Source organism: Heliangelus exortis, chromosome 2, assembly GCF_036169615.1.
Source record: "Heliangelus exortis chromosome 2, bHelExo1.hap1, whole genome shotgun sequence".
In the NCBI taxonomy this organism is placed as follows: Eukaryota; Metazoa; Chordata; class Aves; order Apodiformes; family Trochilidae; genus Heliangelus; species Heliangelus exortis.
The window spans coordinates 112,058,127-112,083,902 of NC_092423.1; the positions used below are offsets into that span (position 1 = coordinate 112,058,127).

At 35.8% G+C, this 25,776-nt stretch overlaps 1 protein-coding gene across 1 annotated transcript in view; it reads left to right on the forward strand.

The window, feature by feature from the left end:
- RP1 (RP1 axonemal microtubule associated) overlaps positions 1 to 24,490 on the forward strand; it is a 168,579-nt gene extending 144,089 nt beyond the window's left edge. Inside the window, exons 48-58 of the mRNA XM_071737560.1 lie at positions 5,400 to 5,607; positions 7,203 to 7,262; positions 7,571 to 7,749; positions 8,357 to 8,579; positions 12,840 to 12,994; positions 13,092 to 13,167; positions 15,294 to 15,372; positions 15,565 to 15,850; positions 17,976 to 18,054; positions 20,864 to 20,939; positions 23,222 to 24,490. Coding sequence (XP_071593661.1) covers positions 5,400 to 5,607; positions 7,203 to 7,262; positions 7,571 to 7,749; positions 8,357 to 8,579; positions 12,840 to 12,994; positions 13,092 to 13,167; positions 15,294 to 15,372; positions 15,565 to 15,850; positions 17,976 to 18,054; positions 20,864 to 20,939; positions 23,222 to 23,276 — 1,476 coding nt within the window. The 3' untranslated portion in view covers positions 23,277 to 24,490. The remainder of the gene's footprint in view (positions 1 to 5,399; positions 5,608 to 7,202; positions 7,263 to 7,570; positions 7,750 to 8,356; positions 8,580 to 12,839; positions 12,995 to 13,091; positions 13,168 to 15,293; positions 15,373 to 15,564; positions 15,851 to 17,975; positions 18,055 to 20,863; positions 20,940 to 23,221) is intronic.
- Positions 24,491 to 25,776: the final 1,286 nt, after the last annotated feature.

The window sequence follows — 25,776 nt, forward strand, 5'->3', positions numbered from 1 at the left end:
AGCATAATTTATTAACTGGCCTCACTGCAGTGAAATGTGTTTGAAAATATTCTCCATTTATAGATGCACTTGGAGATCTCTCAGTTATACCTTTGATTGTTCTCTTATCCACCAGGTTGAGCCCATCTGAGAATCATTTTAATAGTGGATTATGGTGTCTTAATCAAATATTATACAATAATTTGTGTTACTAAAGTTGAACAAAATTGCATCCACCCTATTTCCTTTGTCTTTTAAACCAGATCTCAAACTTGGGCTGCTATTAAATCTGTCCAAAAATGAGGATGCATTAGGTGGGTTTGAAGTTGTCCAAAGTGATGTCTGTCTTAGGGCAGTTTTATTTGGGTTTTTTTTTGTTTGTTTGGTTGGTGGGGGTTGTTGTTGTTTGGTTTTTTATTATTCTTTTAAAATCTCATTTTTTATTATGTTTAATTTTATATTTTGTAAAAGACCGAGTATTTACAGATGTGGATGAAGCTGATGAGATTGGTAGCAGTCTTTCTGTATTCTGTTAAATGCATTTTACTTGAAGGCTGATTGAAATGTCTTTTACAAGTTAGTTGAATGGAATAAAGTTAGTCATAGGTGCTGATTATTATAATGTGCCACTATTCTTTCTTACTCCTGCTGCCATTCTATGCATGCAAATCCTGTTTCAAAAAGATTGTGATCCAGTTATACTAAGCAAATTAACATAAGGTCAGTCCAGGGCAAATATTATTCTTTTTTTTTCACTGCTCTTATTGTCTCATTTATTCTTCACTAATCTTGTTGAAGATGGATGAACCACGATAATTGTCGGTTATCAGAAACCTCTAATTATGTATTCATTGTAATTTAAATTAATTTAATTTTTTCATGTAAAGATAAAGTTTTTCAATTTCTGGATGAGAATTTAACATAAAACAAAAACATGCTTCAAAAATATGTAGATTGAGGAAGAAATTCGGGGTTGGCTTTCCAGGTGCATGGAAAAAAAAAAATTAAAGAATTTCTTGTAGAGAACACGGATTACAAGGTGTTGAGGTCACAGGCAGATGCATCCTTCCCCTGAGCTGGACCAGGACAGTACTGGTACCAGTGCTTGTCATCACTGCTGCATTCCACTCGGTGTTTCTACCCCTTAATTCTGCTGGTACAGTGACATTCATTCACTCCTTTCAAATGTTTATTTAGCTAAATTAATACTATTGATAATTTGAAAGTTTTCATTTGGTCTACCTTTATAAAATTTGGCCAGAGAGAAGGTGGTTTAGTGGTTATGTTGACACAGCTAAAAAGTCTGAAACTTGCTGTCTCAGTAAATGCTATTTTTCTCATTTGTCTCCTTCTGCAGGAATGTTCAGGCACTAAACTTTGGGCTTGGTGTAACAGGGGCCTATATTTTTCCTCCCTGTGCTGAAACCCTGCAGTTTTCAGTGGAGTTTCTCCAAATTAACAAGTGGGATCAAAATAATCAGGCAGCAAATCAATAGGTTTGCTAAGCTTAATCAGAAAGGTCCTTTATCTAGACACTCTAACTCCTTTTCCAATAAAAGCCTATTAAAATGATAGTAACATTAGCAGTGAGGGAAATCACTTGTGCATACAGGTTGATAAAATTAAGCATATGGTGCGTCTTGAGTTGCCATTTCCAGTTCTGCTGGGAATATCATCATTAACCAACCATCAAGTTGCAATATTGAGCCTATAAAATGATTGGCATTTATAAAGGTAAATATTGCAAAGTGACTGTTCAAATGCTTCTTCTGTTACAAGAGCTCTAACAACTGCTACAGACAGTGATGTGTTGCCACAACTGAGCAGTGCTGAATAAAGTCAGATGGGCCAGATTCAAAGGAAATACTCAGAACACGGGTCCCAGGATAAAAAAAGCCCTGAAGTAAACCTGAAAAGGTGCTAAAAAAATTTAAACTTTAAATAGTCTAAAAGGGTCTCTAGAAGATTGTTTTTAAGGAATTTTTCAGTGCTTATTTTCTTATCCTACAAGTATGAAAAGTATCAGTTTTGGTTTTGCTAGTGGAGCTCTTCTCGGTCACAAAGGACATGGCACTCACATCATTGGTCTCATCTGCTCGGTCTTGGAAAATATCTTTTTTTCTCCAGACACTCTCACACAAACTTAGTGCTCTGTACACACACACAAATCGTTTTAATACCATTTTGAGAAAATTCAGTGTAATCTCTGCTTATATGTCTTACTATAAATATTTAAGGTACCTTCTTTCTATTCAAACCTAATCTGTTAGTAGTGACTAAAAAGCTAATAACATGGAAAAGATTTAGATTCTGATTTAGGTCTAAGTTTAGATTTAGGTTTAGGTTTTTTATCTATTGTCTGTGTGTTTTCTCCCTCACCCTTTCTTTTTTTGCAGAAAAGTTAAGCCTCCAGTAAATTACAAGGTTCCTATTTGTAAATCAGATACGAGAGAGTATCGTGTGATATACAAGACCTCTCAAGAACTCGAGTATTTGCTGTTTTATGATTAATCTGGGGTCTGAAATGAATGCAAAAAATTATTAGCTCAATTATTAATAATGATTCAATTTCTGAAAAGTATAATGAAATCCATGTAATAAGTGGTCTGCTTGCAGACAGTTTGTGAGCAGAACAGTGGATTAAATTTGGCAAATAAATTGTAACTAGGAAATTGTTCATCTTGCTCTAACAATTACAGCTGCTGTTCTTTCTCTATTCGTTTTTGGTCTCTTGACTACAATAAAGCTTATTACACCAGGCAAATTTTCAAATGTACACATAAAGAGAAAATGTAATCTTCTCTGGGAAGAGAGTTTACCCCAGTTGTCACAATTCCTAGTCTAGTTAATAATTTTTCAGTGATGTTTTTTGCAGTTTATTAGAGGGCTGAATTGCCTGCAAATGTGACCATGGATTTCTGAGATTTTTGCATGCTTTAAAATGAGCTTGTTAAAACTGAACACTGGCAAGTTATGAAGTAATGTGTCTAATGCAAACCAAACATCAAAGTTTTCACAGATGTTTGCTTTGATGAAAAATACCTACTTGCAGAAGAAAAAGAATTTGGAAAACCTTTTATGCACTACCTATATAAACAAACTTGCTGTTACTTGTGGCTGGATTATCCAGTAGAAAATGCTGCACCTCAATCAAGTGCTTCCATAAACACTACCAGAAGGGGGAATGTTGTACAAATACTTTTGCTGACATTGTGTGAAATTTTTCTAGTTTATTAGAGTTTATTAAATGTTTATACTAGTGCAAATCAGACGCTTCTTCTGGAGAAAGCACAAGTCTAAAGAATACTGTCTGTATCTTTCCTTTACTGCTAATTTTCTCTCCTTTCCAAAAGTAGATCACTGAAAACAGTTTTGACTTTGTGGTTTTGTTTGGATTTGGTTGGGTTTTTTTTCTGAGATGTTGATGATACTTTCACTAAATTAATCATCCCTTCAAAAACTCTTTTGTTTTAAGAAGTAATCTATTCTAACAAATATTCTAATCTGAAAAAATATGTTTACAGTAAATATACCATGCATTAATATAAGATAACCATTTGCAAGGAGAAGTAGCGATTCTGAAGGTAAATTTTCATGTTTTGGGAATTTAATTTTTTTACTATCAGGGACAGGGCTGTCTATGTTTCTTACCTAAGTTTATCTGTGTTTCTCGCCCATCTTCTATCCCTGTGTATTTTAAATACATTTTATTTAATAAGTGTTAGTAAGTTTAATAAGTTTTATTTAGTAACTCCATCTAGACTTTAGTTCTTTCCAGTGTATTTACTCTGCTGCCAAAGGACATAATTATCCTGAGAACCTTCATTTCCTACTTCTGCTTTTCCCAGTCTAAATTCTCTAAGCAGTTGATAACCCCGAATCATTATAAGGAAGTATAGGTATTCAAGAGCCTCTTTAACACTTTTTGCTTAAAGTAATTGTCAGCTTGCTATTTTTATTGTCTCCTTTCACATAATAACACAGAGGTGACAGTGCAGATGTGATGGTTAAGGATGCACCATAGCATTGTTGGAATAGCTTTACTTTTCAGTCTAGAAGAAGCCAATGACAGGTTGGTGATTAATTTTAGGAAACTACTAAAAGGGTACTTCATAAACATACACATTCATATGTACAATATGTACATATATTTATATATATATATATACATATAATAAAAAACGAGAAAGAACGAAAAAGAAAATTTAAAGGTAACCCACTAAGTCCAGAACAGAACTTCTCTTTCCAGAGATTACTTTTTAAAATTATTATTATTATTAATTTTTATTTTTCCTTTTTTTATACTAAATGCTCATATATTGTCTGCAATTTCTAGCTCAATATTTTTAAGTTGCAAACTGGTCAGGCTTTGGTCAGGCTGATCTTGTGGGTGACACAAATCACTCGTTAGTTCTTCACCTGGAAAACCTGTCCAGGGAAGACACAGACCTATAGCTATTGGAGCAAACAAACTGCTTTTCTCTGTTTCATTTCTGCATAATCTTGTGGCTAAAGATTGTTGCCCTCTTGCTCTGACTAAGCAACTTTAGGGTGGATTAGGTTTAGAAGACCTCTCAGGACTCATACTTTTGATCATTATTGCCACCCAGTTCCCTCAAAAACATTTTTATATCTTTAAATCATGCTGGAAATTCCATCACAAATAACACTAGATTTTACCAGTTATCAGACCTAATAGGAGTGAGATGGTAAGTCATCAGTCCTATAAAGCAAAACAGGTGGAATGTTGCTATGCCAAAAATTAATCTTTTTTCCAGCTGAGGAAGTAGGTGTAAGACTCACAATAAGCCAAAATCACATATTATGAAAATATTTAGTATCTGACATCTTACTGTTTTCTTTAGAGTCCTTCAGCATTATAAACATTTATAAAATATTGCAGACTTTTTAACTGGCAGAGAATAATAAAACATACTTAACTGGTATTTTTTCCTAAATTCTATTTCATTTATTAAAACTAATCCAACAAGTCTCTTTCACTCCTAAGAGAAAGTGGTATTCACATCAGCCCTTCTAATTCCCTGCATTTTGTCCCTCAAAAGGGAGCCCTGGGGGTCTGTTTTGCTGAGACTAAAAGATATGTAAAATGATATCCCTGTAAATCATTAAATGTGAAATTTGGGAAGGAAAATCTCTCTGGAATTTAGCATGAGCAACTGATTGATCTCTGCAGGGGATGTGAGATGTTCAAGCAGTAAATTGCAGAACCACAAAGGGAATACTGCTTAATGCAGGAGTTTAGCATCTTTAAACTTGTCATCACTGGTTCTGTTGATACTTATTCAATTAGTGAACAAATAATAATTCTGATTTTCCTCTCAGTTTCCTATTTCAAGGTATACTACTAAATGAGCTTGATGGTTCTGTTTCTGTGCTTATTTTGATTCTGAATTTTTCAGGTGGATGTTTTTCAAGTGGAAGCTGTAGACGTTGGGAATTTGCAAGGGATGGTGGTTGAAAAAGGGAAAGGCTCTGACTGGTTTCTGGAGAAGATTATTGTGAAAGAATCAGCAGCTTCAGGGACAGAAACCTTGTTTATGGCTCAAACATGGCTGAAAGACAGACTTGGTGGAAAAAGATCTGCCTCAGTAACTCTGAATGCCACAGGTCAATATTATCTTCAACCTCCCATTTGCTAAGAAATTAGTTCCAAACTGCAGAATGCAGCTATGTGATTTGCTTCTATAAACAAGCTGTAGTTTAAAATATTCCAGTAGACCATTGCCATTATATAGGGAATTAGTGTGTCTGAACACTGTTGTTTTTTAGTATTATTTAATAACCATTATTTGCCAGAGGATAATTTTTGCTTTGTTACTCCAGATTTACAGTGGCATATATGGCAACAAATTTGGCATATTCTCTTTACAAATTGCTGCCTCTCCAACTCTTTATTTTACTTTGCCACTTGCAAACATTTTTTTAAGCTTTGAATACTTCTATTGTCTACTTTCCATGCAGAGTAAAAGTGAGGGAAATAGCAGGGCAAGCTATGCTTAAGCAGTAGAGAAAATAGCTCCATTATATTAAAGAAGACCGTTTTACATTATTTATGCCACACTGTTTAGATAGCTTTTGTCAAAAACTGGAGATGCTTTTGGCTAATACTCTGTGGGTAATCAGTCCACAGAGGAGTTTTGACCCCACTGTCTGTGACTGAACTTTTTGTCAAGACAAGAAGGGAATGTGCATCTTTCCTCCCTGTGCCATGCTTTCAAATACACAATTTTGTGTTAACTCAGGGAGAGAACCACAGCACACCCCCAACCAGATGAGTAGGCAACCAAAGCCTGTTATTATCTTTAAGACTGAGGTATTTCTACTGATCCTGACCCTAAGAGAAGTAAAGAGTATAGACAAGTCTTTAGATTACAGAAAATACCCTAGTTATTTTCCTCTTAACACTTAGGGCATCTCTGTTCACTGTAGCATCATTGGCACGATGGTGCTTATTCTGCAATAACTTCTTGCAACTGAGTAGAATTCCAATGCAATCCAGGTTCTGATCATTTGCAGCCTGGAGGAGGAAGCTATTCTTGTCCAAAAGCAAATAATTTCAGCTTTGGTTTAGACTGTATGTTGGGATTTTTCTGAAATAGGAATAGTTAGTGTATTTAAGGTTATATAATGCTGTTTTATTCAATTCCAAAAAATTATAAATGAATGAATGTTTCTGTTTCTACCAGAAGGCTTTGCTTTGGTAGAAGAATTACAATCCAAAATTGGTTTTGATCTCTAAAGAAGACTTCCTGTCTGGTTAATTTCTTTAACCTGGTTCATTCTTAATATACAAGTAGTTTTAGTCTTTGTCATGCCCCACTATAGTCAATGAGAGCTGATATAAATGGGAGGAACATCAGCCTCTAAAATAGGCATTAAAACATCCAATTAATTCTGATTCATCCAGAGCATAAATTGTATAAATGAAACAGAAATGTTTTAAAATGAAAAATACTTGAATCTTCACGTTACAACCATGTCATAGTAAAGGGCTTGCTCTAGAGTAATTTCATTAAATAGGATGATATGTAGGAGATGATGCTTAAGTAGAAAATCACATTGTACACTTCCTAGTTAAATCTTTAATCTAAATGATAAAATGCTCAGTCAATTCTTTCATTAGAGATGAATACAGGCATTTATTATCATTTAGACCCTGTCCTACAAAAGTATTAATTGTGGTCTTCAATCTTTTTAATTAGAAATTCAGGAGAGGAGGGGCACTTCTGCCTGGCCTTTAGGAAGAGAGCAAATGAATTCAGGTACAGCTTCTGCCATTACATCTACTGTTTTATTCATCAATTCTGAAATAGTAATCTGAGAATATTTTCATCATGATATATCATTACACTGACTAGAACTGACAATATTTTCCCCTTTGTATTAATATAAAATGGCAATATACTTAGGGAGCCGATCAGCACCCAGATGAAGTGTTTATATATTAATTCTCCCTATGAAGACTAAGGCACTTGTTAGGAATTTTATCTCAGGTACTTTGGTTAACATATGAAAAAGAAACACCTTTAATTTTTTTTTTATTATTATTCTCTTTTCTTTTTCTGTTCAGAAGGCAGATGGAGGATTTATTTCACAAAACATCATGAAGAAACAGAAACAGACTTTGAAAAGTTGTCAGAAAATATATCCAAGTTGGTTATGGTTTTTTATGGAAGCAGTGGCAAGTCAAATCTAGTTTCCATGGAAAACAAAATGCAACATCCAGCTAAGAACCAAATATCATATGACGTAAAAGTTTATTCTATACTTAAATCATCTTTAAGTTTCCTTTTAAAGAGAAATAATCATATTGTGCAGTAAATCATAGAATCATAGAATCCTAGGGGTTGGAAGGGACCTCGAAAGATCATCTAGTCCAACCCCCAAATATTGCAGATATTATTGTTTAAATATTAAAGAAAAACAGAACAGATTTTTTGGTTGCACAGCAGATTTAATTTTAATTTTTTTTTGCTTTATTAAGCTCATGGTGATCAAGCATATTTTTTTGGTGTGTGTGTGAACAAGTAGTCATAGTTATTAATGCATATCAGTTTAAATGGCATTAACATTAAGTAGTCACATTTAGAAATCTGTGAAGTATGTAATTTGAATTCATTACAATAATTACAATGAATGCTCCTAGAGCATAGAAAGCTAATGTTTCCCTAAGTGCTTGGAGTCAACCTGGTCCTGCTGACTTTGAACTCCATGGGACTTTTAGCACCAAGAGTGATGTAAATGGGGCTAGGTTTGTGCTAACTCCTTTAGAGAAAACTTCCTTTCTTCCTGTAAATTACCTGTGCATAAATCAATACAACTCAGGATGTGGACTGATCATTTTGTTGCTTCCTAGGTATGCTTACCATCTGATTTGGGAACGCTTTATAAAGTGAGACTTGGTCTCCAGAGTTTGGAAAACACCATATCCCAGTTGTCTCTTCATCACTTGAAAATGCAGAACACATCAACCCTGGATACCTTCAGTCTCACCATAAATAAAACACTTCCTCTCTCGCTTAATGGAGACAGATGGATTGAATTCCCTGTAGAGTGGCCATTAAAAGAAGCACTTTCTGGTAGGTATAAATCTGCTTTAAAGCAGTAGAGTGGTCCAGGAGGTTAACATGTCCTAATATCACAATTGAAACCTTTATCAAAACAGAAAATTTTATTGTCTTTATTTAATGGTTCATAAAGTTTGGGTAAGAATTTAAAATGTATGAAGGAAAATTCTATCCACTCAGCTTAATTTATGCACCATAAAGTAAGAAATGCAATATTCATTTGATTGCAGAGAACTATTACTGTTTGCTACAAAGAACATTTTATAAGAACTATACCTTTCTTAAAATATTGTAATATTTCTACTCTTTATTTAGTCCTCAGCTGCTCACATTAATGACATTAAGATGATTTTTTTATATCTCATTTCCTATTAAGCAATTTTTTTTGCTTGTACATTTCACACAAAGATTGTCAGTAAATAACATCTCAAAACTCCATGAAAGCATCATCTTTACTACCTTTTTACACTGCAAATATTTATGCCTGTTAATATTAGCTCAGCAATTGCCTTATATTTGTCACCTTTCTTAAGCAAAAGAAACCCTTTCCACCTTACCTTCCATGTTCTTTTAATGTGGCTCTTACTGAATACTACCACATGACAGAACAATTCTCAGTTTAATGAACAGGCCAAATAATGATATTTGATATTCAAATATTTTGTGCTTGATTTTAATGCAGAAAACAAATTAGTTACCTGAGTAAAGAATTATTCAGCTCATCCAAAGTGAGCTGAAATAGGTATTAAATGAACTACCCTGATATGTTTGAATATGTCTAAATACAAGTACACAAGTAATCTCAATAGAATTAACAGGGTTTGAAGGTGTTTGGGGGTTTTCTTGCATTTTGGCTGCAACTGAAAATTTAACTTTTTTTTTTTTTTTCTAATATACTTTGGATTTTATACTGTTTAGAGATATTATTTTCTTTTGAAGACTAGCACTGCATGGGCTTAATGGATTTCACCTCCCATACACAAGATTGAAACAAAGAAATCCTTCTGTTAAGATAAAGCACATGAGTGTGTTCCTTGCAAAAGACCAATTGCTGTCACATGCAGAAGCATTTAGGATACATGTACAAGCACACAGAAATGGTGAGAGAATTATGCAGTCAGGCTGATAAATGAGCATTGAGACTGGAACCCTCGTGACCGTAGCTGTGACTCTGGCTCTGTCACTGATGTCTTGGTTGAAAAAAATCTCATCCCCACTTTTTAAAAATATTTTCCTTTTTTCCTTCATTTTAACATATGTTGAGATCAACACATAAAAAACCACACAAAAATAAAATAAAATAAAATAAAATAAAATAAAATAAAAAAAAAAAGAAAAAAAAGAAAAAAAAAGAAGGAATTACGTTACCTACGTGTTTAGGTAGAAGAACAAACAAATCAAATAGCTCATGTCTGTTGCATTTCTTTCCACGTGTGCTTTAGAAGCCTTCACGGAGGGATTTGTAACCACAGTAAGAAAAAAACCAATCCAGACAGTGTAAAAAAAAACAGGTTTCCCCAATCCTTGACCACTTTATGTCCAAGAGAGCTTTAAGCAGCTCCACAGCAGGTGGCACACATGGAGTTCAAAGGGCTCCCTTACACACAAACTTACTTGCAATTTAATGTGCAAAACAGATCTGCTTTTTTGTCAGCTTTCTAAATCGAATTTATCTTCTCCCAGCTAAAAGCAAAACCACTGTTGTGTTAATTGGAAGGGAAAGCAGCTGATCATAATTGCCTTAACAAGAAGCCCTGTGCTGTTAAATTTCAGATACAGCTGTGCCATTCATAGACTGCCTTAGTATTTAATCTCTTAGTTATCTTCTCCTTTTTTAATTTTTTTTTTTTATTCTGTACTTGGGATCAGGATGAAGCATAATGCTAATGGCTAATTGAAACCATCAAAACACAGTTGATAAAATACAGTGCAGACCCTTGAGATCTGGCTGTGCACACATGTGCCTTTGGGTTTATTAATGGGGAGAGGCCTCCAGCTGAGTATATACATAAATAGTTTCTCTTCACTGTACCTTCCTTTGAGATGCTTACACTTCAGGAATCCCCTGGGATGAAGCAGTGCTCTCTCTCACTTACAGGGATGTACAGAAGATGACTTCTACAAAACAATGAAATAATGAAAATGTGAAATAAAAATGTACTATGCTACTTTCAAATAGCTGATTATTTCCACCAAGTTAACACAGAGCCATAATTCACACTGAGATTATGAACTCATCAGGATTTTATAAAATTAGCAGAGTTTTAACATTCACATATGCTAACCTTATTGCACATCTTTTCAGAGATTTCTTTCATCTTTCCCCTCCACCAATCTATTCAGAATACTACAGAGATAAAAGCTTGCTTGCCCACATTTGCCCTATGATGGCTTGATCCCACTACCAGAACAAAGACCACTATTTAAGCATTTTAACCATCTTCCCTTCCCTAAATCAATCTCCTTCAATTGTCTTTTTTTTCTTTGTACAATGTATTCCTCTAGTTCTATCCACTGCATAATCTGATCCAAAGTTATTTCAGCTTTGTCTCTAGCTGACCAAAGTGTGTCAGGGCCATGATAAGGCAATAGATCTTACTGGCCTTGGTCAATCTCACCTAGAACATCCAGCCATGATGGACATAGGATGTCCATTTAAGATTATAACTGAGCTACATCAGATGTTTGTCTCTCTCCACAGTCCTCTGAGTGATCCTGACTTCTTGATGGACCTCAGACCTATTTTTTGGCCTTATTTTCAATCCTTAATCTTTCTTTTGCTGTTATTACCACTAGGATGGATCCCAGATCTTTTTCATTGTTTCCTGCATCTGAGCCTGTTGACAGCTCTGGTTGACACATCTAAATACTGCAGGACAGGACAGTGCACTGCCTGCACTGGGGTCATTCTTAGGTCCTGTCTGGTCCACCCTCTGTGGGTGTTAGTGTGGGCCCCAACACCCACCATATTCCATACATTTCTTGTGTTTGATCTTTTCTCTTACATGGTACATTTAAAGGTTGGACTGGATGATCTTACAGGTCTTTTCCAACCTGAACAATTTAGTGATCTCACCATACCGTGATTTGTGGTTCCTTATGCAGCATCAATTTTTTATTTCCATTTTAAACCTATGTGTATCCTCTACTACTTCAGCTCTTACTAAGCTTTATCTTCATATATAAAGCTAAAGGTATGAATACCTTTTTGGCACTGTGGATTTCTTTCCATGCACCTGCTCAACTGCAGTAGGCATGCAACAAGGGCCTATTCTCTTTCTCCTGTTGTTGAAGCCAGGGAACTAAGCAAGACCTATAGAATAGAGCTGGTTCTTGTACCAAATTCAGTATTTTAGATTATCATTATATCTGATAATCAACAGCTTTATCTGGACTTCATCTTCTTGACTTCCAAAGGGTGCAGGTAGTCTCTTTATACATGGCAGTCCTCTATGGGGTGTCTGACCAATCTAAGCTCTGAGCCACATTCTGTGGAAATTTTCTGCAAGGTCAGAATTTGTCCCCTTCTACTAGAGTGTCTGCAGGAATAAAAATAAAAAAGGAAAATAAAAAGGAAATTATAAGTAGATGATTGAAAGGGGTAAATATTCAGAACTGTCACTTTCTTGGTTTTGTGAGTAAAATGCAAATTAATATAAACAGGTGTTCTGTGTATGCATTTAATTTTAAAGGTGTTTAGGTGTTGTCATCTTGCATTCAATTAAATAACGATAATCATTGCATATATCAAAACAAGCACAAATTCTAGAGTGATGACTTCTACTGAGATAGACTTTTCTTCTTGAGCTTCCTCTATAGTTAGTGGATGTGGTCCATCATATCAAGTTCAAAGCAGGTATTTATCTGCTCTGAATCACACACCAGGAGCTTCTCTCTCCACTTTTTACATGATAAAGTCTGATGGACTTGTCTCTCTGGCTAACATTAGTCTTTGTAAAGAACCCAAAAGTGATTGATGAGTCTGAGGCTTAATAGGATTTTATCTATTAAGCATTTCCCATTAAAACTGCAACTGACTGCAGTAATTTTTCTATAGTGTGTTACTGCTACAAGAAGCTTAAGGCACAGGAATTCTTTTCTCTAATTTAAAGTAAAGTTGTCAGCATCACTAGTGTTTATAGTCGAACCATACTATAATTTTCAAGTGTTTGAATTTTTAATTACATCTAACTGCATATTGTTATGTTGTCAAATTGCTGCACAAGGTTGTGGTACAGTCTTAACCACTTCTCTTTCTGCTTCATATTGCAGTGGTTACCTATCATCTAACAGTATTTTCCAGAAATATTTTGAGTGAGAGAAATTTATTGCATATGACTGCATGTATATATGGTACTCATGGTGACACAGGGGACAGATCCCTTCTCTGGTCATTGCAGAATGTCCAGCAGGGAGAGGACAATGAGGTACTCTTCTTTTTACTTTTTATATATTATTTCCAAGTCTTCCTATATGAATAAGTAATATAGTTTAGATTTGTAATGCTCCATAATTTTGTTTCAGTCATTCCTAGTTATCATGGATGCTGTTGATCTGGGAGAACTGGACAAAGTTGTTCTTTTGATCAGCAGTAAAACAGGTAAAGTATTTCTGCTGCTCTCTAAAATCAGTGATGTGAATCACACAGCCAGCCTCCTGGTAAAGGCAATGAAATTCCTGCCAGAGTTAAACCCTGATTAATTACATAGGTTATTTTTTCTAAAAGGCAATATTTTATAAAGCAAAATCCTGCACTTTAACACATTAAAATCCTTGGATCTAATATATATGGATACAATATATCATTATTGTATCAAGAAAGTAAACTATTCCTTTCCACACAAGAAAGAAAATCAGAAAATGTAGATGAATAATAATATTCTGCAATTAATACATGATCTATTAATAAGTGATCTAGGATTATAATTATCATTCACACAGGAAACTGGTACTGTTTAATTGCCCTTCTGTGCTTCAGTTACTTTTGTTTATACTTGTTCTGTTTTCTCCCTGTTTTTATCCTCATATGTAATCAGGAGTTTTGTCATTAAATTTTATTAAAAACATTGTAACTTTAACATATCCTCTCCTCATCTGTAGGATGCCTATCATGCTACTATTCAAGGAATATTCAAGGAACTAATTGTAAAGTTTTTGAAGTCCTTTAATGACATTTATTATATAAGTACAAATTGCTCCAGTTGACAATTTTCATTTTTTCTAGGAAAACAAGGGTCTGCCCCTTATCTCTGTCTTTTTTTTTTTTTTTTTACCCATCTGTGGGCTCCTCATAATGACCTTCTAGACATCACCATACAACTTCAACCGAATCTGTAAAATGTTTATAGAATCCAAAGACATATGGGCAGCCAAGCCAGCACATCCTGTGCCTCAGCAGGGTCAACCTTGGCCACCAAGAGCTTCAGAGGGAGCATGGCATGGAGCTGCATTACTCTAGAAGGGAAGGGAAGGAGGGGGACAGCCCTGCCATGCTGCTGCTGGGGAGCAGAGCATATAGCACTCTGCTTTTGTCTCTCAGAGCTTCAGTTTGCACATTAACCACAGCTATTTGTCTGACTGACAGAATCACTGAGTGTGGCAATTGCACGTTGCCAGAGAGCATGACAGGCAAGGGTTTTTCAGTCAGGTTTGAAAACACGGTTCACAACAGAGGGACTTCTTGTTGGCTATGTGTCTGTTAAGAAGAAAAGATTTTATCAGATATAGAATACATTTCTTGCAAAAGTGGTACTTAGATGTGTAAGGGTGTCCATATTATTGTATCTTGACTTGTCTGAACTGAGACTAGTTTAGACCAATACAAATATCCCCAAACACAAAAGCTCTTTAGTGTATATAACCAGATCTTGCAGGACTGATCAGCCCAGGCAGAGTGTTGCTCTGATGTATTTATGTTTCTTCTAGTACCTGAGCATCTTTTAAGATCAGCTGGTCCAAAATCCCTTCCTGAAGCTTCTGACTCTCTCTATGAACTGTTTGTGCAGGTCCTGAGGGCAACACAATATCCTGGATTCCTCCACAGGAGTCTAAGCCTGTTAACTCACAATCCTCCTGATATAATTAAAGGGACTTGGGCAATAGTAGAAGATATTGGGATGTAGCTTGCTAACAAGGCTGAAGGGACAAATAGAAAGGGAAAATTAATAGTCTTCATGACTTGTTAGTGGCAAGAGGTTCAAGCCAGTGTTAGAGAGCGTGTAGCTGGAGGCCCCAACTGAAAATTCAGAAGGAAATGTTATGGAAATCTTTCTCAGACAGCAGAGGGTGAGTTGCTGAACTTCCTTCATACCTGCCATCTCATGAGATCCTCTGTGCTGCATGTAGAATGAAGCTCCAACCCTCTTGTTAATGAATTACTAGGGAGAAAATAACAGATATGTATTTCTGCTCTTCCTCTTCCAATGTGCTTGCCTGAGTCATGCTGAATCTTTTCTGCATGCCTGTCCAAGGACAGTGAGGACAACACCCCTTGGCTTCACTAAGACAAAGCAAATCTTTACTCCCAAATTTCTAAGTTGAGTTTTCAAACAGGAAAAAAATAAGGACTATTATGGTGATTCCAGATTTTTAAGACAATTGCTGGAATTCAAAACATCCATAAATATTTTGATGTAGTAGCAATGGCACCATTGTGTTAACAACAGACTCAACCTAATACCTTGATATGCAGTGAAACATTTTCATACTTTATTTCTTTCATTGTAGACTGCAAACTGGACATTAAAAAACTGCATTTGAAAGAAGCTGTAAGGGAGCATCCTGTCTATGTATTTGAAGTGAATGAGTAAGTATTTTATGTAAAGCTAGTAGTTTTTAGTCATTTTATGGTATAATAGTTGAAAACACTGAGCAGTCATTGAATTAAAATTTGAAAAAAACCTTCCTTTTTTAAATGTCCCACATGAACTGGTAGAATTTTTTTTTATTTAATGTATAATTTAGTTACCATGAAAACATACATGCTTTTGTTTTTCAGAGCATTTTCTGTGGATGCAAATAAGCCAGAAATACAGAGAGAAATCCTGGTATCTTACGTTATTAGAGAGGACAAAGAAAAGAATGACACAGATAACAACTTTCATGAAGAAGGAAGTCAAATAAGAAATCTGACAGAGTATACTGTTAAAGTATACACAGGTGACAAAAGGGGTGCAGGGACAGATGCCAATGTCCATATTACTTTATTTGGGAATTATGACAAATCAGAAGTAATTCAACTCTCTCAGTCACTGGAGCACCGAAACCCCTTTGAAAGAGGAAAAGTGAGTATGGCGATTTTACAGGATGTGTCCATTTCTGACACTGTTTCTCTTCTTTCTATTAGTCAAAAAAATATAATAATTTTGCATCCATTCATCTTCCTGGTTATGCATTTCTTTGATCTGAAACACACAACATGCATTGCCTGTGCATGAGCACACATGTGCCACATTTCTTGCTGTTGCAAAACTTTGAATACTGGGCATGAGACTACATCAGCCTCTAACATCCCCTCATTTTACTTTGCTATGGAAACGGATGCTCTGCTCTGGAGAGCAGTGTAGGTGAAAGAGACCTGGGGGTCCTGGTAGACAAGAAGATGACCATGAGCCAGCAATGTGCCCTTGTGGCCAAGAAGGCCAATGGCATCCTGGGGTGCATTAGAAAGGGTGTGGTTAGTAGGTCAAGAGAGGTTCTCCTCCCCCTCTGTTCTGCATTGGTGAGGCCACACCTGGAGTATTGTGTCCAGTTCTGGGCCCCTCAGTTCAAGAAGGACAGGGAAGTGCTTGAAAGAGTCCAGCGCAGAGCTACTAAGATGATTAAGGGAGTGGAGCATCTCCCTTATGAGGAAAGGCTGAGGGAGCTGGGTCTCTTTAGTTTGGAGAAAAGGAGACTGAGGGGTGACCTCATCAATATTTTCAAATATGTAAGGGGTGAGTGTCAGGGAGATGGAGTTAGGCTTTTCTCAATGGTGACCAGTGATAGGACAAGGGGTAATGGGTGTAAATTGGAGCATAGGAGGTTCAAGTTGAATATCAGAAAAAATTTTTTTACTGTAAGGGTGACAGAGCCCTGGAACAGGCTGCCCAGGGGGGTTGTGGAGTCTCCTTCACTGGAGACATTCAAAACCCGCCTGGACACGTTCCTAGGCGATGTACTCTAGGTGGCCCTGCTCTGGCAGGGGGGGTTGGACTAGATGATCTTTTGAGGTCCCTTCCAACCCCTATGATTCTATGATTCTATGATTCTATGTATAAGCCTCACTGGATGTACAAGCCTCTATTTAGAAGAAATGGAACCATGCACATCAACCTGATTCTGATATCCATCATGGTTTAGGCTATCAGTGACCCCTAGTTCAGATACAGATATCTGGATCAGAACGCTGATTCTCTGCATGATGTGCTGCTACCTTAGCAGAACGTTCTCCTACTTTAATAAACATAGTACCCTGGCAAAGAAATTACTCCATTTGGTCACTATCTGTGCAATGGAGTATAATGATGGCTACCCTTATGTAGCAAGAAATAAATACAATTTTCATATCTTTCTCCTGTGGGTTTTTGAAAGGTAATGACTAAATAATTAAAACTCTGGTTTAAACATCTTCCTTATGAGATCTACCTAATTATCTCCAGCAGTACTTAGAATCTTTCTACTTGCAGTTGGTCCAAAAGTTCTTCAGCCAAGATGTCTGTCAAGATCTTCTAAAAGATCTTAACCCACGTATTGCCTTCCACAGTGAGGAGGTTAATAAATCTAGATACCTGTAGGCACCAGGAGCAAGCAAGAAAATGTCTTGAGTGGTACTTCTCTTTACCTAGTAACAAACAGGAGGTGTCATTGAATTTTCAAAAAGAAGAGTAGGTACACAGAAATCCTGTTTTCAATCCAGCTAAGTCAGTGGGTAGCCAGTGAGATCAAATATTTGGAAAAAAAATAATCTCATTAAAAAATGAAACTAGGTAATATTTTAAATCAAAATATATAGCGCTAGAGAGAGATCATATTACATGTAGTAAAAGCCTTTATCTGTTATGCTCTTGAATGTATACTTATGTGTCATATACTGAAAACATTTTAGAAGTCTGTATCAGTTCAGAATTCATAGGAGAGCAAAAATATATTCCTAGTATGTGAAAATTAGAAAACAGGTAAGGATTGTCCAATTATATGTTGAAAAGTGGATCTTCCATGTTTAAACTGATAGCTATTAGGAGAGATTCTATACCACAGAATTTTCAGCAACCACTTTTTCAGTAAGAAAAATAAAACACATCAGGTGTCAGACATCTCTTTTGAGCTGATATTATTACATTTGGATTCCTCTCAGAATTGACCCAAAGAAATGTGCATGTCTGCGGACACTAATAAATTATTTTTAATAACTGCATTTTAATATTAAAGGTCGATACATTCAAGATTCAGACAAAAAAACTAGGAAGCCTGCATTCAATTGAAATTGGTCATGATGGAAAAGGATTTGGTGAGTATACTTCATGTGTTCAATAACCTTGTAAAACTCTTCTGCTTAAATAGCTGCCTGACATTTGGAAAGATTTCTGAAATCATGATACTGCTAGAGTTAGCTAATATAAATCTGTATACAAACGAGGTCAGTTTGACTGCTGTTGCATACAACCCCCTCTCTATCATATTTCCTTTTGCTTTACCTTGAACATTTTTTTCTAACAGATCTAGTTAGGATAAACCTTTTGGAAAGTTTTATCCTTCAAACATTGCTCAGCCGAAACTCCTATTAAATGCCTTAAATAACATATGACTGAATTTTCAAACTGCAGGCTAAACTTTTCATGCTTTGAACACTATCTAGGAAATGGCTGGACAAGTTTGAGACAAGTTTGAGACAAAGGCTCCCTCTGACACATATACAACTTTTTTTCTTGTGAAAGCTGAACTACGAACACTTGTGTGCCTCAGGTCGTGACCTTTGTTAAGTTAGGATGTGGTTACAGTGTATGTCCATACATGACAAGGTTTCTATGTACAGTGTATTATGTGTAATGTCTAAACCCTGAGTTTTACAAAAAAGATAGGAAGCTGGGGCATGTGATACTTTAAGCTTACATTGAGTGGTCCTAAATAAACCTAGAGATGTACAAACATATAAACAGAATTTGCAGGCAATGTATAGCTTCAGTCAAAAAGGTCTGATTGTATTGAAATATTTTAGTCAGGTGAATTTTGCTTAACCTACTTGACAGAAATATGCATAGGTTTAACAAAACCTTATTTATCTATATGATCTATCTATCTGCATGAGACACTATAAAGTGTCAAAGGTTATCATATCCAGGATGAAACAAGAAAAATTATGAAAATAGCAGCTCCCATTTAGGCAAAAGTTGAAAAGGTTTTGATTTTTTCTAACTACTCAGTCATGTTGTTCATGTGGTATTGAAATTATGATACTGAAAACTCAAAAGAGAATTACCAAACCTGTTGAAGTATCTATGATAAATACAGTGCTCCTGCTGACTTTCACCTCATTAATGTCAGCTGCTGTGCACACACAGAGTTCAATGTAGAACTGATCTGGGAAGGGAACTCTTCACCTGCAGACTTTTAGCACTCTGATTGTTTCACAGAAGGCTGCAGGGAAAATGCAGGTTGAACTTGTACTTCCTGCACCCCAAACTATCAACAACGTGGTTATTTTTCCTCTCTGTGGCCTGATCAATGTTGTGTAGCTGTTACTACTGCCTTCATAGCACAGCTGGTGTGTATTGATTCATCTTACATCCATGACTACCTTCCTCTCAATTTTTCTCTGAAATTATTTCCAAGTGTCTGTTGTCACATCAACTGTAATTGTCACAAGCATCCTCAAATGTTACACCTCTTTGAAATGTTCCATCTGTTTGCTAATCTTTCCTAGCTGCCTCTAGATTTCACCATACCTGGAGATGTCAGGGGGGTCTGTTGGATTTTCATCAATAAATATAAAACATTAGATTTTAAACTTTCTGAGAGAGCAAACATGCCTTTGTATTCAACTGTGAAGTGCTGTGTAAATCTGAGAGACTGTAAATTTCTACTGCTAATAAGCTTGACTCTGAATTACAGAGATTTCATGAAAGGTCATATATCCCGAGTAGACTTTATGATATATTAAACCATTCATAAGATTTCATTAAGGGAGTTCCAAAAGTACCTCAAAATATCAATGAATGACTCTTGCAAACTGAAGATGAAAAATGTAGACATCTTTATGGCCTACTTATACTAGATAATTTTTTTGAAAAATGTCCATAAAAAGTGATAAACAATACTATGCCTTTATGTTTTATCTAAATTGCTACAATCTGCAAATAATTTCGTATCATATTTTTATCCTACTTACAAATATTTTCATTGGGTTTAGCTTACTTAGAATTTTGTCCAAATATTTGAAAACCAAAATAATATGTTGGACTATAGTATTTAATCTCTGGGACATGAAAATAATACCAAAAGGCATTTAGCAGTATGATCCTAATTAATTTTTAAATGTTATCATTAAGTACTTGCATTGGCAAACACAACTAAAGATGCAATCACGAACATTGTGTTTCTATAATAGTTTTATTAAAAAAAATTTCATATATTAATATTATGTGAAATAAAATTCTACAGCACAGTATGAAGGTGTTTTTCACACAGCAAAACAAGAGACTATAGCAGATATTAAATACATTCTGAATGATAAAGTAGATATGGGTGCTGGCCTAAATGGAAATGCTATTCTGAATCACCACTGCTGAAGAAATACGGATATGAGCAGTATTCAGATTCACCACTTGCCTTCTAGAAATATAAATATTAACTGGAAATTAGTAATAGGATTTCTGGTTTCCTGTTGCTTAAAGGCTTGGGCTATCATTAAAGAAATTATATGTATTGGTAAAGTCTATCTCTTTACTTTTTGGTGGACACTGAAAATCAAAGCCCAGTGGGGTGTCCTTCAGAGTTCCAAGAAAGGGAAAATGAGATTTCAAGAATGTACTCAGTATTGCCATGCACTTTGTTTCATTTGTCTTACTGCCTGTTCTGTTCATGTGAAAAAAATAATTAATATATTATAAAAATATTCCTTTTTATTTTATGCCAGAAGCTTCAAAGAGCTTTTCTGTAAAATTGATATAATCTGAATTATAACCCTTCAGTTTTATTGTTGACATTGAATACATTTGAAAGTAGTAAACTACACAGGGCTTAGAAATGAAATCAGAAACCTTTATTATGCTTTATTTGTGTTTTAGTTATATTAAATTTGCTCTTTTTTCCTTTCACAGCAAGTGGCTGGTTTCTGGAAAAAGTAGAAATCCTGGATGCATCTAGGAATTCAGAGTATTGCTTCAACTGCAACAGGTCAGTACATCAAATCATCATCACTCTGTAGGTGCTGAAGTTTTTTTAATAGAATAAGTAGTAGTCTTTTTAGTCTTCCAGTTATGGTTTCCTAAAACAATAAGAATTTTCGAAGCATTCTGTGTTCCTACTTGTCCACCCCTAGTAATTTTGGAACCTTTTGGTTGAATTAAAAATAATTTGTCAGAAGAATAATTAGAGGATAACAATATATATTTTTTCCAGGTTATTAAAACTGTGTGACTGTAGAAGAGAAACACAGTTTAGTGCCTTTGCCAAGAGATCTGGTGAACATTTACACAAGTAGTAGTGCATATGTGGATCTAGAAAGCAAATCACGGATATGCAAACAGACAGGGAAAGGCATCAAAAATATAGGATGGTAGGAGGATGGTAGGATATATACAAATTTGGAATAACAGTAGTTTTATTTTATTGTGAAAAAGCAATATTAAAATCCTTCTGTTTCAATGTCTGCTTAGTATAGGTCTCAGATTGGCAAATGGGGTAAAGATAAAAGAAACCTTTTTACAATGTAATTTAAGAGGGTAATGATCTAAATTTAGTCATTATTTAGGTAAAGAGGTGCTGGGATAAAGGCCTTCTAGTGTACAAAAGGAAGATCCACTTAAGTCTGCATCAAACTGAAGCAATCCATCTTCAGAAATTGGAAATTAAATTGAAAATTATCTTTGGAATGACTGTTCAACTACAGTACACATTTTACAGCTTAAAGCACTTCAGAGTAAACAACAGAAGCACATTCATGTCTTCCAAAGTATAAAATAGGTTTTTAATACATTAATGCATCTGAAGAACAGACAAGTGTGAACACTTACAAGTTCTGTATATCTAGAAAGAGGGATGTTGCCTAGTGGTCTGAAAACAGAAATGGTAGTCAAGAATATTTAATTTTATCCTTTTCTGAAATATTTCTGTGAACTTGATAGTTCATGGAACAAACATTTTTTCCTGTGATTTTTTCCCCCCCATTTTTTATGAAGTCTTATGGTAAAAACACAAAGATATATAAGAGACCCTTTTGGAGCAAGAAATTGAATCACATCATTCACGTGGGGGGAGTGACTGTCACAGATTGGCTCTGTAGACTGCTGTCTAGGACATTTGACAGGGACCTTGATGGGTCAGAGTCGTGTCCTTTCCTTATTTTATACCTACTCATTCAAAATTGAAGAATTTCTGTAGGAGAGATTTGGAGGTCCACCCAGTGTACTCAGTGACCCAGAAGCCATGGGGCACTCTGGATACCAAAAGCTGTCAATTCATGTCCCTGGTCCAGCTCAGACATGGAGCTTCTCATCTCACAGCTCACTGCATAAATGGGGAATGGATTCATTCTCTCTCAAAGAAAAGACTCCTCTGATCAAACTGTTGCCTCTAAAAGGTCTTAGTTTCTGAGAAACCTGAAAGGTTTCTGAGAAACCTTTACAAACTAATCTAAGTGCCTGTTGTCTAGCTTACATGTCACCCATTTCTTGGCTCTGGAACTTCCACGAACAATTTTATCTGCCAAGACCTCTTGTTTTTCATCCTGGAACTGTTTAGCTTCAGCCATATTTCCCAGCTGTTCAATGGTGCAACTTCAGATGTAAGATAGATGAATACTATACTGGCTGGTAATACCTCCCATACAAGCTCCTTAGTAGACATCACATCAGGTAGTCTGTCATAAGCCTTGCAAAAATGTTGGAAGCTTTTTAACTCTCTTTGGAAATCAGTATCATTGCCTCCAAAGTTCCAGTTAGCATCAATCTGCCTGAGCTTTGGGGCTTGGGCCTGTCTCCCATATAGTCAGCAGTAAAACCTCCTCAGGCTCTTAGGGAACAGGGATCAGGACCATAATATAACTCAGTATTTTGTGAGCCAGCAAGGAGATAGAAAGAAACAGTTCCTGGAATGGAATCCACTGGACAATAATTTCCTGTCATAAGAAAAGTTTCCTTACTCTAGATTATCCTGATTTTATGCCACTCAGTAAAACAATCTACTTATCACCTATATGACCAACAAATAAAATGAATGTGTTTCATTAATGTAGCTATAAAGTTAATTACACTTTTAAATTATGCATACACAGATACTAAATAAATAAATAATAATAAATATCACACTTTTCTTCAGGTTAGTTACTTCTTTTGTATAAAACAATGTAAAAACTCTACTAGAAATCCAAAGGTGGAGAAGCAGGTTCTCATGATTTGTCTACTTATTAAGCTTTATATGTGCTGTATCTCTGACAGGTTTCTATTTTTTTCCTCAAGGTGGCTTGCTGAGGATGAAAGTGATGGCTGCACGGTAGTGCAACTCTTTCCATAGCTGCTTGATTTTTGATTCATTCTGAGAGTGTTGCTTCTCCAAATTCAAGCTGATTTGATTTACTTGTATTTCACAATTCTGGAAGTATTGTAATTACTCTGAAGGAATGTCAAAACAATGCATTAAAAACATCACAGTAAATTAAACATGTCTAATGTGCACACTGCATTCCAATCCTATTAGAGATGCTCCAAAACTTTGCATGGCTGAAATTCAGAAAATAGAAATATAAATCTGTAGCACGGCTCTGTGGACTTGATCTGAGATTCATAAAGGAAATAGAAATATAAATCTGTAGCATATCTCTGAGGACTTGATCTGAGCATTCATAATGGCAGGCATCTGTAGTAACACAGTCAAACATTTTTATTTCAGTAATAATTTCTGAGTAAGTTAAATTTAGCTCTTTGGTCAAATCTGTCGATATTTATTGTTTTTATAAATTTGTTTCAATGTCAATGTTTATTGAAATTTAGATTTTATTAATCATCTTCCAGACAAACTGCAGAACTCTTCACCCTTGCCATATATCACTTCCTTTTTCTATAAGACCATAACAGAGAGTAATAAAGAATTTGTTATTCAGAAGTTCACCCTCTGTCACTGAGCCTCCTACTGACACTTGATTGTAAAACATTGAAGCTGAGCCAGAGCCTCAGATGACAACCTTTAGATTCAAAGGGTCTCTTAGGAGAGGCTGTTAATGTAACATTGCAGTAGCTTACTGGAGGCTTAGGCAGCTCCCTGCTCAGCCTGATGAGTTTTGAAGCCCCCATTCTTAGCCACCTAACTGGCTATATGTGTGAAGCCCTTTACTTCAAAAATAAGCCTTTTTTTTTTTTTTTTTTTCCCAAAGTGCACAATAAATAGAAACATATTTAGCTATAAAAGCACAAATTAATGCCTGGTTTCGTAAGCTTTGGCGTTGCCAGAATTGCCTTAGAAAGTGTTTAGGATAAAGATGAGTCTGAAACGAAATAACGTTTTGCTTATCACTTGAAGTTTCATGAGTGTGATCAGAATAAAAATAGTGTATGTAAACTATATGCTTAATGAAAGGTTCCACCTTTAGTACTTCCAAAATTTTATATCTGAATGAATATCTGAATTTTAGACCTGTTTCACCCTCAAGGTTCTACTACTGTGTTCTGTAGCAGCAATGTGCTTTCTATAATGATGTGAATTAAATGCATTTCTAATCTGTGCTGATGAAACATTGTCTGGCTGTCTTCTTGAAATGTTTAATGCTTATTTACTCACATTATTCTGTGAAATGAGGAATGTTGGCCAATATCTCCATGAGAGAAATTTATGTTGTTACTTTGACACAAAAAAAATAATCTCAGAATTATCTGGGTTGGAAAAGACCTCTGAGGTCATCAAGTCCAACCCTCAATCCACTGCCACTGTGGTTACGAGACCCTGGCACTGAGTGCCACATCCAGCCTCTAATAAACACATATGGGTCTTGGCAGGTAATCTCATTTTTATCTGCCTTATATGTCATCAAAAGAAGAGCTAATGTTAGGTGTGGATGTGATTAGAGTGAACAACATTTTTCTTCTAAAAGTGTTCTTTCTGTTCACTCTGCTACCATACACACTGGAATGGATATGAAATTGTATCCCCAAGAGCACACAGTTCACTTAGTATCAGTATTCATTACACTGAATCACTTCATTGTGATCTATTATGTGATTTGTTTAATTATTATGTCTTTCATTAATAGTTTGTAATACCAGCTCTCTTTGATGCCATTTCTGATTTATCAAGTGTAAATAATGCCTTCCTAATCTGTTTTTCATTACAACAGTGAATACCCTCCTTTCAGCATCTGCCTTCACTATCTGAAAATTATTTTCTCTACACATACAGAGTACAAAGCAGGCTTTGGTTTCACTTCCCTGCATCCAAAGCCATGCAAAGCCCTCAGCCCTTTCACTAACAGGACCAGCAGAGCACAGGGCTTCATCTCAAGTGCATCATGGGTGGTTGCTGAACTTTTTACCAGGGCATTACACTTTGATAAGAAACCTGAAATAGTGTAAGAACCCACTTCTTAGGTCTGGCTTGGAAGATGTGCCAGTGGTCACATTTAGCTTCTGACTACTGCCAAACCACAAACCTGCCTCTTCCACATGGTATACAGTGATGTCTACTGTGTTTGGCACAGAAGGCACTTAATCTCTGTCCCTTGAAGGTGCAATGACCCTTGGACAAAATTGCTTGCCAAAACTGGAGATATTACAGAGTGCCACCTCCTGTGCACTCTGCTGTTGCTGCACAGCCAGGTTGCTGCCTTGCTTCTTTTGGTCCCAGCAACCTGCCCTGCCTATGGAGAGCCTGGGCAGATACTGGAACCACTGGTGACTCCGCTGGGAACACAGATGGAGCATGGAAGAGAGACTGCCTAGAACAACAAGAAAACCAGGCATTTTGTGCTCTGGGAGCAGAGATAATCCAGTAAGCTGGAAGAGGCAAGGCAAGGCTGAAGTGGAGA